The following is a 14,694-nucleotide window of genomic DNA, read 5'->3' as shown; positions in this document are numbered from 1 at the left end:
TGGTATTCTCTGCTAGCCCTCACATCCAAAACAGACATCTGGGTTATAAGCTTTTCTATATTCCCCAATGAGTGACATTAATTATCACACACAGTTCTGACAAATGTATCACTTTAGAAACAAATGGCACAGAAACACAGAACTATTATATGACCCAGCAATTTCACCCTAGGTATATAACCCCCAAATTGAAAACAGGTACTCAAATGCTTATACACAAATATTCACAGCAGTATTATTCACAACAGACAAAATGAGGAAACAATCTAAATGTCCATCAACAGCTGAATGGATAAACAAATTGTGATATATATATATATACAATGGAATATATTCAGCCATAGAAGAGTGAAGTACTGAAAACATGTATGCCACATGGATAAACCCTGAAAACACAATGCTGGAGAAGGGAAAGACTTTTGCCAGACATAAAGATCACAAACTATACAATTCCATTTATACAAAGTATCCAGAATAGGTAAATCCACAGACAGAAGATTGGCAGTTGCCAAGGACTGCGAGGAGGGGAGAATGTTGACCAACTGCTTGATGGGTATTGAGTTTTCTTCTGGGATGATGAGAATGTTTGGAAACTAGGCTGATATACTGAGAAGGAACTAAATGCCAATGAATTGTACACTTTAAAATGGTTAATTTTATGTCATGTGCATTTTACCACAATAAAGACATCCCATAATAAGGAGTGAGGGATACTGATCAGTTGGTATATACCTTTATCCCCTTACTCCTTCCGTCTTTCTACCTGAAGGTGTAGGTGGATCAGCCATTAGGTGCCCATGAAGCAACAAACATTTGCCAAGAATGGGTCTTCGATATCACGAAGAAAACCACAGTAACATCAATTTTATTATGAGACAAATAATACCCCCAATTGAAGAAATAGCACGTTCTTTGTTCTTACAAACTTCCTCTTCAAAAAATGACCTTAACACAGACTAAGTGAACAAATTCACACGTAAGCCTTAGGTTAGATTTAATTGTCATATGTATTTTTGGTTGGATGGTTTCACCAGTTGCCGGGAAAATTCCCTTTGCTATGCAGATCAGCACTCACCACCTGTAAGCATTGCAAAAGGGAGACAATAAATACAAAACAGCATCACAAACATTAGGTATACAAGTAACAACAGAAACTGAAAATAACTATCTTTTATATAAAGGCCACAGTTTACCCCTGGCCTGAACAAACATAATTGTGTAGTCCTTCAATATGTATTGATGACTACTTACTATGTGCCAGGCACCGAGTCAGAGATGGGAGCCAGAACACTACCATGAGCAAGAAAGATAAATTCTCTGCCCTCACGGAGCTTACATTCTAGCAAGAAGGTGATGCAAACGATAAACACATAAGCAATTTCGCATACACTATATATTAATACAATGCATAGGAAGAAGCATAGTGGGCTTCCAAACCTGACTTAGGACCAGCTCTTAGCTCCTCCATCTCTGGCACAGCTCTGCAGGGTCCTCAGTTCCCTCAGTCCCCTAGGAGTCAGCAGCACTTTCAACACCGCAGCTTTCGTCTCAAGTAGTCAAAAACATCTCAGTTCCCCATTGCTGACATTATCCCCACATTTTATCTAACTTCAAGAAAACAAAACAAAACAAAAAACAAATAAAAAACCATGCCTCACCCCAACCAATCCCAAACCTAAAAGGTGAAAAATTAAACCCAAAGCAAAATCCATTCTTGTTCCCAAGGACAAAGATCCTACAAACAAAACAAAGCTTATCTTTCTGGTAGAGAGCCAGGGAGGAAAGGAGGGTGGACATAGCATTCAGGTAAAAGACTTGTAGATGGGGGTGCCTGGGTGGCTCAGTGGGTTAAAGCCTCTGCCTTCGGCTCAGGTCATGATCCCAGGGTCCTGGGATCAAGCCCCGCATTGGACTCTCTGCTTGGCGGAGAGCCTGTTTCCTCCTCTCTCTCTCTCTGCCTGCCTCTCTGCCTACTTGTGATCTCTGTCTGTCAAATAAATAAAATAAAATCTTAAAAAAAAAAAAACTTGTATATGAGGAAAAATGCAACTAATAACTAAGTACGAAAGATGTAACTCTAGCACCTGAAGAAAATGCCCTTGACCAGTGCTGTCCAATAGAAATATAATGCAAGGTACAAATGAGAGTCATTTTTGCAATTTTAAATCTTCTAAAAGTAAAGAGAGGTAAATTAATTTCAATAGTATATTTCCTCTAACCCAAATATCTACAGTATTATATTTTCAACATATAATCAATATAAACATTATTAATACGGTATTTTACATTCTGTATTCATTCCCATACTGAGCCTTCAAAATTTGGTAAGTATTTTAAATTTATATAAAATTTATATATAGTACATCTCAATCTGGACTAGATACATTTCAAGTACTCAGTAGCCACATGTGGCTAGGGGCCACCTTACTGAACAGTGTAGCCCTAGAAAAAAAAATTACCTTTTCATGAACATTAAAGCTAATGGTTCCCCAGAATTGAAGCTTTTAGCTGTCTTTTTGGCTGTTCCTAAGAAGCTACATACTGGCACCCTCCATTCTTAGTCCTGGGGACATAGTTTTGGTACTATGAATCACAAGTTAACATAATTAACTGATTAAGAGACTATACATATATTTGCAATTCAAGTGAGGAACAAAATGATCAGCCTTGGCGGGGGAAAAAGGATGTGTTCACCTTGCCCATTCATCTGTCTATCCATCCATTCAACATTTATTGGGCCTACAATATGCCAGAATTAATTCTATATGCTAGTATCCTGCCTGCAGGGAGTTTAGCCTTTTAGAGGAAAAGTTGAGAGACATAAATAATTAAATAATAAACAAGTTCATTTCAAATAGTAATTTTTCTAGGAAGAAAATAAAACTGGAAAATAAAACTGGAAAATACCATCATGAATGGAAGAGGAGATTACTTTAACTAATAGGGCAGAGGCTTCTCTGAGAAGGTAGCATTTAACCAGAAAATAAATTAACAGGGACATGAGGGGAGAAGAGTGTTTTACACAAAGAAAATCAGGCAAAGACCTAAGGCAGAAAGAAGCTTGGTATATTTGCAAAACAGAGAGAACGTCAATGTGGTTATAGAGTAGTTAACAAGAAGAAATAGCAGGATGTCATAAAAGTAGCCAAAAGCCAGATCACTTAAGGCCTAAAGAAAAGGGTATGGGCTTTAGACATTATTCTAAGAAAAAATCAATGAGGGGTTCTGAGTGGGGGGAGAATCATCTGACTTACATTTAAAACAAGACTGTGTGGGGGGAATAACCAAATCCTTGCATGTTTGGGGGATGGTTTAAGAGTGAAAGTGGGGAGACCAGTTGGCAGGCTGCTGCAGGAGCCAAGGAGCGGTGACGTGGCATGGAGTAGGCTGGTAGTGGTGGTAGAAGTTGTGAGAAGTCAGATTTAGAATATCCTTTCAATTTACCAGCAGTTCCTGTCAGCTCTACCTTCAAAATTAGATTATATAGATTGTATTTTGAATCTACAGAACATGCTGATAAATTACATGGTGAGATGAAAAAAGGAAAGGCTGGCTAACTATTAGAATTTTGCCTGGAGTATATAGTTGGAATGATGATGTCACTTACGGAGATGGGGAGCTGAAACAGGAGCAAAACATGCCCCTCCTTCTGAATTTCCAATCTCAGTAAATGGAACCACCATCCAGACATCTGAGCTTCATCCAAGGTACTGCCCTATCCAGTCACCATTATCCACTAATTCTGTCTTCCCAGTTTCTCAAATCTGTCCCCTCCTTCCCATCCCTGACTTGGTTCATTAGACCAAATTACCTACCAACACTCTGAAACTGCCTTAACTTAACTGCCACAGTTTTAAATTCCCAACTTAATTTCAGGGCTACAAATTATTCCCCTGCTAACAATTCTCCAACAATCTTTATGAAGAGTAATTTGGCATTACCTATCAAAGTCTAAAATGGACAAGCCCTCTGATTGGCTCTCCTTTATGATTCCATCTTATAGAAATACTCAAAGAACAAAAATATGAGGGCACTTTAATAGTGGAAAACTAGATACTACCTTAATGCCATTCAATAAGGAAACTGTTACATAAACATCACACAACTATATTATAAAATTCTATTTAGTCCTTTATTTATGTATTTATTTAAGTAGACTCCACACTGGGTGGAGCTTGAACTCACCACCAACCCTGAGATCAAGACCTGAGCTGAGATCAAGAGTCTCAAGCCCAACTGACTGCACCATCCAGATGCCCCCTAGTCCTTATTCTTTTAATTGAAGCAGATCTAAATATATTGATATGATAAGATATCCAAGATACTTGAAAAGCAAATGGCAATGTATACATGGTTGCATTTATTGGAAAAGCACCACAGTGTATCTAAAAGTTCGGTGTGTATGTTGTTTCTAAAGGCCTAGAGAAGGTCTAGGATGACACACATCAAATTATCAATAATGGTTTACCTCGGGGTAGTGAGATGGGGATGGGTTGAGGTGGGGGTTCTTTTTTTAAAACTATATATATTTATCATTGGATGGATTTTTAAATATTTATATAACAGCAACAAAACTATACAACCATCCTGTATGCCCTAACGTGATTCAAGGTACTTTAGGACCTTGCACTAGCCTTCTCTTCAGACTAGTTTCTCAAACTTATGTACATTAGGTAGGTGAGAGTATGTTTTTGTGTGATGGGAAATGTGGGTTGATTGTTGAAACTGGTCGTGTACTAAGTCTATCTGCTTTGCACTGGAAGAAGAAAGGCATCCTCTAGCACTCAGTATGAAAAGCTCTTTCTAAAGAGAAGTTAAGGGGTGCCTGGGTGGCTCAGTGGTTAAAGCCTCTGCCTTCAGCTCAGGTCATGATCCCAGAGGTCTTGGGAGGAAGCCCCACATCGGGCTCTCTGCTCAGCAGGGAGCCTACTCTCCCCCTCCACCACCACCACCCCCCGCCTGCCTCTCTGCATACTTGTGATCTCTGTCAAACAAATGAATAAAATCTTTTAAAAAAATAAAATAAAGAGAAGTTAAGGTACTCATATCTCTCCTTGAGGGCACAGCAGAATCAGTTTATTCCTTTAGTTCTTCAAAGGAAGAAATAAAACTTCATGACTCTTTTCTCAACCCATTTGCCTTTACGTGGTTTAAGAGTACCTGTACTTATCTTGTTCAGTTTGCTTCTTTCATAATATAAAAGGCCAACAGAATAGACAGTAAATTGACCGTAACACCAGTTCCTTTCTAAAAATATTCATTTCCCCAAGAGAGTTTTAGGTAATTAAAGAAAAACTGATAGCATTCCAGCTAGTGATCCGCTAGAGATAACACATGTGAAATAGCTTTGGTGGAAACAAAAAAATGCTAAACAAATAGAAGGTGGAATTAGACCTATTTCTAAATTCTAAAGAGTTTCATATTTATTTTTGATTTCCACTTCTTACTTTTTTAGACTTAGGAATAAAGAGAACAAGAAAATATATATTTAAGTCTTTCTATTGTTGTCCTGGCTGGGAATCTAGCCATAGAACCAACTGGTAGAAAGAAAAGGAACTGCTCTTCCCAATCTTGTTACCATTCAGTATCCAATTCTCTCAAAACAGTACCAAAAAGAGTTATGAAATGTTCAATTATTTCTTCCTCAGTCATTCAGATAGAAATGAAGCACCTTGGCAAGATAGGAAAAGAGAAACCTAATTAGCAATTGTTTAGGTGAAGTTTGCTGCCTTACAATCCTAAACCTAAACCTATAAATAATCCTAAACCTAAACCTATAAACCTAAACCACCTACAGCAGTCCTCGAATGAAATATCCTTCACCTGGTTTAAATTGCTATTGCACATCAGAAAACTTGTCAGCTGTGTTGTTATTATTAGGCCGCATTTACCTCCATAAGACATCAGAGCAGAAAGGAATCAGTGTGATTCTAGCATAATCCTCTCCTTATTGACAGCTGAGAAACTGGCCCAGAAAGACTGCATCAGGTGTCATCCTGCAAGTGTCTACTTAACTTGGAACTGGGACCAGAACCTAGTCTTCTGAGCTGGAGGCACGCCAAACTGGATAATTTATTTTTTTAATCATCTAAACTTAACACTCCTTAAGTAGTGGAAATACTCTCTAAGTATTATTTTGGAGAAAGGGGGCAACTAAATGAGAAAAAGTCTTCCACTTCAAGGGCAGATAGAATGAAAGCAGTTTTCCACCAAATATAAGGTTATGTGGATCACCTAAAGGCCTAGACTGTTTATTCATCACCTTACTTTTGGCAAAGGATAATGAATAATATTATTTAGTGGCATGGGAAGAGAAAAAAATTCCTTTTAAAATCCGTTAACCTCTCATGCTGATCCTGTAGAGTGGGAAAATGGCTCTTTGGTTAGGGAAACATCTTGGATAGGTCACTTTGGACATAAGAGCTTTCAAGGTACTACTTGAAATAGAAATAAAATAAAGAAATGTTCTTTCCTCTAGTACATTTATAACTTTCCAAGGTCTTTGGGGAAAAAGGGTGATGAAGAGAAGGAAAAAGGAAGCTGAGGCTGAAGTTTTAGCAAGATTTGAAAGCAGGACTCTACTTGGGATGAAACGTGAGGATGATAGAATAGAAACTCTTTAAGAACAAGGATCTATATGATCTACTTTTGTATTTCTTGACTCTGCAATGCCTAGACAAGATGGCCCATCGCTGCCCACCTCCTCCCCACTACTATAAACACTTCAGTGAATATCTGCTACATGGGTCATGGGAGTTGGAATAGGTGGTGTGGAAGAGGTAGAGAAGCCAGGGAAGCAAGTAGGCAGAGTAGGAGGAGCCCTTTCCACAACTCTCCCCACTAAAGAAAAGAGAAATGAAACTGGAAGAAGTATCCCATGATGTGAAAAGTGTTCTATTTAAATCTTACAGGGGAGTGAAAGATTGAGACACCTGGGCGGCTGATACTTGAATAATAATAACATAGCCAACTTCGGAGATGAGTTCCTGGCCATCCCTTATTACAGGCTGAAAGTAGTAACAATTCCAGCCACCCTGAGATCCACAGACACTGTGATTACATCTACTGACCAACCTCCTGTGTGAGCTTGCCCTTACTAGAGCTTCAGAAGCAGACAATTGGCAGGGTTCCCATTTTTAATCATTTTTGTCACTGACTGGCTTTTCTCAACAGATTATAGTGCCATTCAGTAGACATAAATCTGTCTGATGAAGTAATTTCAAACTCTATTGAGTTCTCAGGTATGTTGTTGAAGTCCAAAATTTTACATACTGAATTATATTTTCCTATTAATTTTGAAAATCAGAGACCTTTCTTTAAGGAAATGATGAACCCAGGGTTTTTAAAAAGTACCTAAGTCACACCTACAAGCCCTAGTATTAATATAAAAAGTTTGCTTTTGTTACCCTATTTCTTTAATGCTACTGCACATTTTCTACATGCACTTCTTCAAATATCTATTGGATCCTTTTTCTAAAACAGGAGTATCTTTTCCATTATAACACATTAAGACTGTAATTGTCATCTCTAATTATATATATCTTTAAATACAAATATCTACCTCACAGTTTTGCTTATACAGGAGTAAATGAGTCAATATATGTAAAGACACATAGTAAGTACTATCAGAAACTTTCTTCTTTACACACACACATGTGGAAAAACAATCCTTCTATACTTAACACATAATGGATATCTTTTCCCATCAATATATTCTTTTTAATAGCTACAGGACTACATGGAAACATAGTTTAATTTCCGATCAATACATATTTAATACATCCATGTATCTATATACCATTTCAAACACTGTTGCAATAAATACTTATTCATACTTGTATCTTCACTCACGACATTCTTCTGTAGCACAAATTCCATACACATACACACACACACAAAAAGAGAACAAACCATGCCTTGAGGTATGCTCATATGTACAGCAGAGGAAGAAATAAAGCCTGAAGACTGAGAAGGAATAGCCAATGAAGTAAGGAGAACCAAGACAGCATAATGGCTAGGATACCAAATGAAAACGTTTCAAAGAGAAAGCATGGATTGATAGCATCAAAAACTGAAAAACAGCCAAAAAGACTGAGGAGTAAAGGTTTGTTACATAGGACACTTATGACTGGAGAAAGCTATTTCAGTGTAGTAATCAGGAAAGACACAAACTGCAAACAGAGAGGAAAGAAATATGCAACTAGTTTATATGATTCTCTGAGAAGCTGGTAGATAACAGAAAAAGAAAAACTAGAACAGTAGCTCTAGGAAGTAGAAGATGCAAGTTGTCAGACTCCAGAAAAAATATCCAGAAACATTTATTGACTAAAATAAAGAGCTTAGAGTTCTTACAACTACTTTTTTTTTCTTTTTTAGGATTACTTATTTGAGAGAGTGAGCAAGCAAGTAGGGGGAAGGGCAGAGGGAGAGAGGGAATCCTGAGCAGACTCCCCACTGAGTGCAGAGCCCAACGTAGAGCCCAACCCTGAGATCATGACCCAAGGTGAAATCAAGAGTCAGAAGCTTAACTGAACTAGCCATCCAGGTGCCCCTGAAACTATGTTTTTAAACACCTGATTCATGTTATTTAAATGAAGTTCTTTCTAGAACTATGAAAGTTTAAAAACAATGTTTAAAAGTTGAATAGGTCCATCCAAACAAGACACATACATAAAGTCTTAAGGCAGCTTATTGCCAGAAAAAAATTACACCATGTAACAACTGCATCTGTTATTTGAAACATGACTATTAGGAGAAAGAAGTCTGAAACATTGCTTTAATGGGAAGAGTATTCATTTTAATTATGCTCCAAGATGTTACAGACCTAGAAATTAACAAATTTCAGTCAGTATAAAATAGATTTATTGTCAATATTCAGTCATGAATACAGCCTAGGTAAATGAAACAATCACTTCATACAAGGATCAGATACTCTAAAATCTATCTTCACACATGTACTATAAAATGATAAATACTTAAAAATGACAATGCAAGGAAAAAATATTATAAAAAATACAATTGCTATAGCCCCTTGCATGAAAGTTCTTTATTTTTAAAGTTCTGCTTTAGGGGATAATACCATGCTACAGATCAGAACCAAAAATAAACTGTTCCTTGAGGTTACAATGTTCAACAATGTACTGGATGCACTCTAAAACATCATGTCTGTCAAGAATCAAAAAGAGAGACAAAGAAGGACTTCAATGATGTTGAGAGAAAAGAGAGAAGTTATCAATTGTTATATGCTGATTTCTGCTGGAATGGCCTCATTAGACAATTTATAGCACTGTAGAAGACAGGAGAAGGAAAGGGACCAGTCTTAGCTTTCAATAAAGGATTTACAAATCAGCACAAACTCAGACGATTCTAAAAGACACTGTTCCCAATGCTCTCCACTCTTCAACCCTGTAGGAACTCCTTGTTCCTATATCCATGTTTTTTTCCTAATTTCTTCATAAGCATTTACCAAGTATACTTTCTGTTTTCTACCATCCAACATCCAAACCAAAAGGCATTAAGCAAAACAACAGACTCTGTCAAGTCAGTTCGAAAGACATAAATTTTGGTTTAGATATTAATCAAGAGATTTAGGCATACCTATCCCTCTTCCTCCCTCACATATTGACTCTGATCCTCAACCATGTGACAATATGCAATTTTAAGATTTTTTTTGTCTCTCATCAATAATTTGTCTGTTGCCAAGCTGCTTGGCAGCAATACTGGGACTTGTTTAGAATGCTTGGTCAGAACAGATTTTTAAAAGGATGTGATCAGTGAATTAGTGATCATAGTGGGCTTCTACAGGGAGACGGGAAGAATTTACTGCACAGATCTCACTCATTTTAGAAGGGAGAAAAATGGGTCTCAAAAAGGAAAAAGATTAGGGTAAATTTGAAATACAGTAAGATATTAATACTGTAGTAACAGCAGGGAAGGAAATGCTTATATAGCCAACCTACCTGTGGGGAAGCTTCTGGCATAAAAATCAAACCTTCTCTCCCATTACTGTTTAGCTGCTTTACTTTGAGAAGGGCAGAATGCCACTTAAACACTTTCCTTCAACAGTAAGGAATTTCTTTTTGAAATGAACATTAGAGAAAGGAAGAAAAGGTAGGGAAAGCTCACTCAAAAAGGTCCTCAAACATGCGTTGTCCCATTGCTATGTATGCTTCCTTCTCCTCTGGTGTCATCTGGGCCACCAGCTCTGGCCGCTGGCTCACTTCACTGTAGGAGAACGGACGGCCAGCCACCATAACAATGGGATCATCTGCTACTTCCTCAAACTCATCGTCCTCCTCCTCATCCTCGTCCCGATGATGCGCTGCCACAGCTGCTGGTCGAGGTGGGGAGTCATCGTCTGACTCACTGGTCTCACTTTCTGAGTCACTGCCATTGGCAGTGGTCACGGGAGCAGCTGCCCCCACTGAGCCTGCTGTGGCTGAGGGGGTCTTCTTCTCATGAATGAGTAGTGCTCGCATGACCTCTTCATTATCATCTGGCCCTGCACGGCCCTCCTCACGCTCTTGAAATGCGTCTATATCTATACCACCTGGAAAGAAAAAAACAGAATGTCAATTTCCTTAAGTAGAAAAGGCATTTCTTTATAACTTATAAGACTTCACTAGTTCCAGTTTTTGAGGAACTGTCCATAAGATATTAAAAATACTTCTCACAAACCGGAACTTAAGTAGCATGGTTTAAACACATGTGTTTTAAGAATAAAAAAGCCTGAATTTGAATCTGGGTCCTTTCAGATATAAGCTGTACTACTTTGGGCAAGTTTTTAGTCTGTGAATTTCAGTACCTTTTCCTATAAAAAGGAGTGGTAAGAACATCTACCTTACAGAGCTCTGGATAAGAACATATGTAATTATGTCTAAGAAGGACCAAGTACTGTAGCTGGTAAAACATGAACTCAAAAAATGGCTCCTCATCTTGCTTCAAGTAAAAGCCAAAAGCTTTACAATGGCTTAGAGAGTCCTATAATATTTGGGACCCCTCTTGCTCACATGCTCACCTTACTTACCTCTGCTCTTTCCCTTTGCTTATTCTTCTCTAGTGACAGTAGCCCCATGGTATTCCCTATGTATATAACATTTACTCCAACCTTAAGGCCTTTGTACTCCCTGTTTCCTCACCTGGGATATTTTTTCTCTATGTTACATAGCTAACTCCCTCACATCCTTTATGTTTTTATTCAAATGTCACCTTCTTATAATTCACCCCACCCTATATTCCCAATGCTCTATTTTTTTCCCCCATAGCACTTACTTTCTAACATAATAATTCTTGTCTACAGTCTCTGTTACCTCCTTTCCCAAGAGGTACATTCTCCACAAGCAGATATTTCTCTTTTTTTTATTCAATGATATATCCCATGTACCAAAATAGTGCCTCCCACTTATTAGGCACCAAATGAATACATGAGTAAACAAATGCAATTTTATTTTCCTGAAACAAATTACACATACTTTGAACTCTTTATAAAAAGGAATCTAGTATCAGGAATGAAGGTTCTCTCACCGCACACCTCCTATCATTTTGCGTATATATCACGCCTGAAAAATTACAGATGAAATTTTAAGAAAAACACTTATATTCTGTATTCTGAGTACCAAGTATACTGCTATTTAAAACATATAAAAGGATTAAAAATGTTGTTTGGAACCTAACTCTTTGATTCAAATCCTGATTCTAACACCTATTAACTATGGTTTTGGCTACGTTACTTCATTTTTCTGCTTCAATTTTCTCAAGTACAAAAAGGTGGGAAAATGAGTACATATGTCACTGGATAATTGTGGGGATTAAGTGAATATCTGTGAAGTGTTTAGAATGAGTCTGGCACTTAGCTTAGTGTTATCTATCATCAACATCGTCACCAAGAAAAGGCTCAGAAATGACCAATTCCAGCCATGAATGAAGTGAGAGCATCTTCTCATTCACATATTAGAATGGATTAGTGTAACACTGCACAATTTAGAAAGTGCAGAACTCCTGAGATATGAGATTGGGCAGCTTAAGAGACAGAAAGGAAACAGGAATTAAGAAGTTAAATGTTCAAGTCAGAGAATATAGGCTTTTGATAACATGGATGTAAAATCAAAGTTTACTACTTTAAAACATTGCTAAAGGCTGAGGCTCCTTCCAAGAGTCCTTACTGCCAATGCAGTATTGCAACAGGGGGTAAAAAAAAAGGAATTGTCTCTAAGGCAATCATCACTCCTCTAAGAATTTTCCAATAAGCTTAATATTATCAACATAGCACTTTGATTAATGTTTAAAGTAAACATAAAATAAGGGGAAAAGCAATTTAGTTTTGTAAACTAAATCATATCTCAAAGATTTATGACAAAGGTCTTGAGAGGTTTGGGGAAAAAAGGAGCTGCTCTGCTACAGATGAAAACACACAACAAAAAATGAGGATAAATGAGCAAATAAAGTAAAGTAGAAACACTAGTTCTAGGAACAGTCTTATTTAAGTTATAAGTTACAAAAAAGACATACATAATGGGAAACTGTCAAGTTCACTGATGATGCTAAGCAATTCTGGATGCTTAAATAAGGCCAAGCTGATGGGGGAAAAAAAAAAAAAAACCACAGGAAGAGCTGAGAGTGGGCAGAAAACTGGCGGATTTATTTCTATACTGGCAAGGGTAAGAAAATCTGCCTATAGAAAAACAATCTAAAACATATTGAAAGACCTGGTCCAAGTTATCTGATACAGAGCAAGGGAGGATCTTTAAAAATCCCTGTACATGGTTCCAAAGTTGTTGGTCTTAAAATATTGCTTCTTGACCCAAAGTAACAAAGTATTAGATAAAAACCAGAAGGATATTTTAAGTAAAACTCAAATCATTTATGATGGATCCATGCATAAACATATATTGTTCTGGTTACTAGATCTAAATAAAGTAAAGTATATTATGCTTGGAGAAGGTCCAGAAAAAGACAATTTAAATAAAACCAAAAAATGTAGATGTAGGTGACTTCAAGAAAGAGGACTATTTGTAAGGAAAGTAGAATGAAAGAGAATTAGAATAGATCACTATGCTTTCAGTATAGTAATGAACACATGATTAAGATCTGTAAAATTCTAAAAATATTAAAATAACTTGAAGTCTGAGGAAAATTAAGTGTAGGACAAACAAGACTCTCTTCACACATTCACTAGAGCCTATCCTATCATAAAACTTAATACAAATTTAGACATGAGAGTATACTATCCTATTTTATACAGAAAGAAAATATTCACAAATCAGAATTAGGTAGACTTGATAACTTTTTAAGGGCCCTTATGATTCAAATTCTATCATTCTAGGAATTGTAAACATTGAATGTTAAGCTTATAAACCTAACTGCATATAACATGGGCTAACAATGGTTTCATTTAATTCAATTTTGTTTCTAAGTTCAAAGAAAAGGTTTGGTAGCTTTAAGAAAAGGCAAGAAGCCAAGTTGGGGAAAACAAGCCTACTAAATAGTTAACACTATCACTCCTATATAAAGTGAAACAATTTGAATCAAATATAACTAAACATCATAGCCAAGCTTTTCAGTGCTAAGGAGGGTGGGTAAAGTAAGATTGCCAAAGAAAATTTTTTTTCTGATTGAAATCAAAACACCAAGAAGAATCCTACTAGAAGTATTACCTGATTTTATCATCACTACCCAACTCCATACTACTACTTAATTCTTAGGATACATAGTTAAAGAAATGCTAATATAAAGGGGGAAGAGGTTAGGAGAAATACCAAAAAACAGGTAGCTTTCAGTTTCAGGGATTAAAGAACCATACTCAGGTGATGTCTTAGAAATGATACCTACCTAACTGGGTGTAGGGCCATGCAGACTCTACTGCCAACAAAACCTAACCAGAAGTACTAACTCCCTTTCATCTCTGCTTCCCAGTTTCCGAGCAATCTCTGTCCAGTCTGAGCCTCACATTTTCTACTTTTTTACTCCCATACATCACCACCCAAAAGTCTTTGAATCCAGTAACTTTACAGGTTTAAAAAGTAAATTGCTGCAGTGCTCAAACTGCTGGTTACTATGTAATTCTTAAGTCTTTGGGGATCACTGAGAGTTCTAAAATCTTCTAATATGGAGTTCTGTCAATCTTCTTGGATGATAAGAATCCTTAATCCTAGGGCGCCTCGGTGGCTCAGTGGGTTAAAGCCTCTGCTTTCGGCTCAGGTCATGATCCTAGGGTCCTGGGATCGAGCCCTGCATCGGGCTCTCTGCTCAGCGGGGAGCCTGCTTCCTCCTCCCTCTCTCTCTGCCTGCCTCTCTGCCTACTTGTGATCTCTATCTGTCAAATAAAAATAAATTAAAAAAAAAAAAAAGAATCCTTAATCCTTTAACCAGGTGGCTCCTTTTTATATATTTCAGGTAGCACAAACACACTGGTATTTATGAGGAGACAATATAAACAAGTTTGGACTGTATATAGTTTTGGTTCCCAATTCAGAGAAATAAAAAGGAATATAAGTTAGGGTAACAGAAGAATAAAGAAGAGGTGAATTTGGCCACTTTGAACATAATAGGACTTTTCCATGAAATTAAGACAAAGAAATGGTAATTTGTTAATTCTAAAAATGGAGATTTAAAATTTACTTATTATTTCAATGAAGTTGAAGGCTAATATAAGTATATATTGGTTAGTTTTTGTTGTTTTTTAAAGATTTTATTTAT

General features: G+C 37.0%; 1 protein-coding gene across 8 annotated transcripts in view; it reads right to left on the bottom strand.

Moving 5' to 3' along the window:
• Positions 1-849: 849 nt before the first annotated feature.
• The window catches only part of GTF2E1 (general transcription factor IIE subunit 1), a 45,116-nt gene continuing 31,271 nt past the window's right edge, over positions 850-14,694 (bottom strand). For 5 of the 8 annotated variants that reach the window (XM_004772784.3, XM_004772782.3, XM_004772783.3 and 2 more), the window contains exons 5-6: positions 10,126-10,549; positions 850-1,078 (exon numbers count right to left, since the gene is read on the bottom strand). In XM_004772784.3, the coding sequence (XP_004772841.1) occupies positions 1,072-1,078; positions 10,126-10,549 (431 nt within the window). In that variant the 3' untranslated portion in view covers positions 850-1,071. Of the gene's footprint in view, positions 1,609-8,762; positions 10,550-14,694 lie in introns of those variants that run through there. The other 3 variants (XR_200840.3, XM_004772786.3, XM_004772785.3) reach the window with 3 other exon arrangements.

Source organism: Mustela putorius, unplaced genomic scaffold (assembly GCF_011764305.1).
Source record: "Mustela putorius furo isolate JIRA1106 unplaced genomic scaffold, ASM1176430v1.1 tig00003834_pilon_pilon_pilon, whole genome shotgun sequence".
Taxonomy (NCBI): domain Eukaryota; kingdom Metazoa; phylum Chordata; class Mammalia; order Carnivora; family Mustelidae; genus Mustela; species Mustela putorius.
This window is presented reverse-complemented; position numbering and strand designations above follow the sequence as displayed.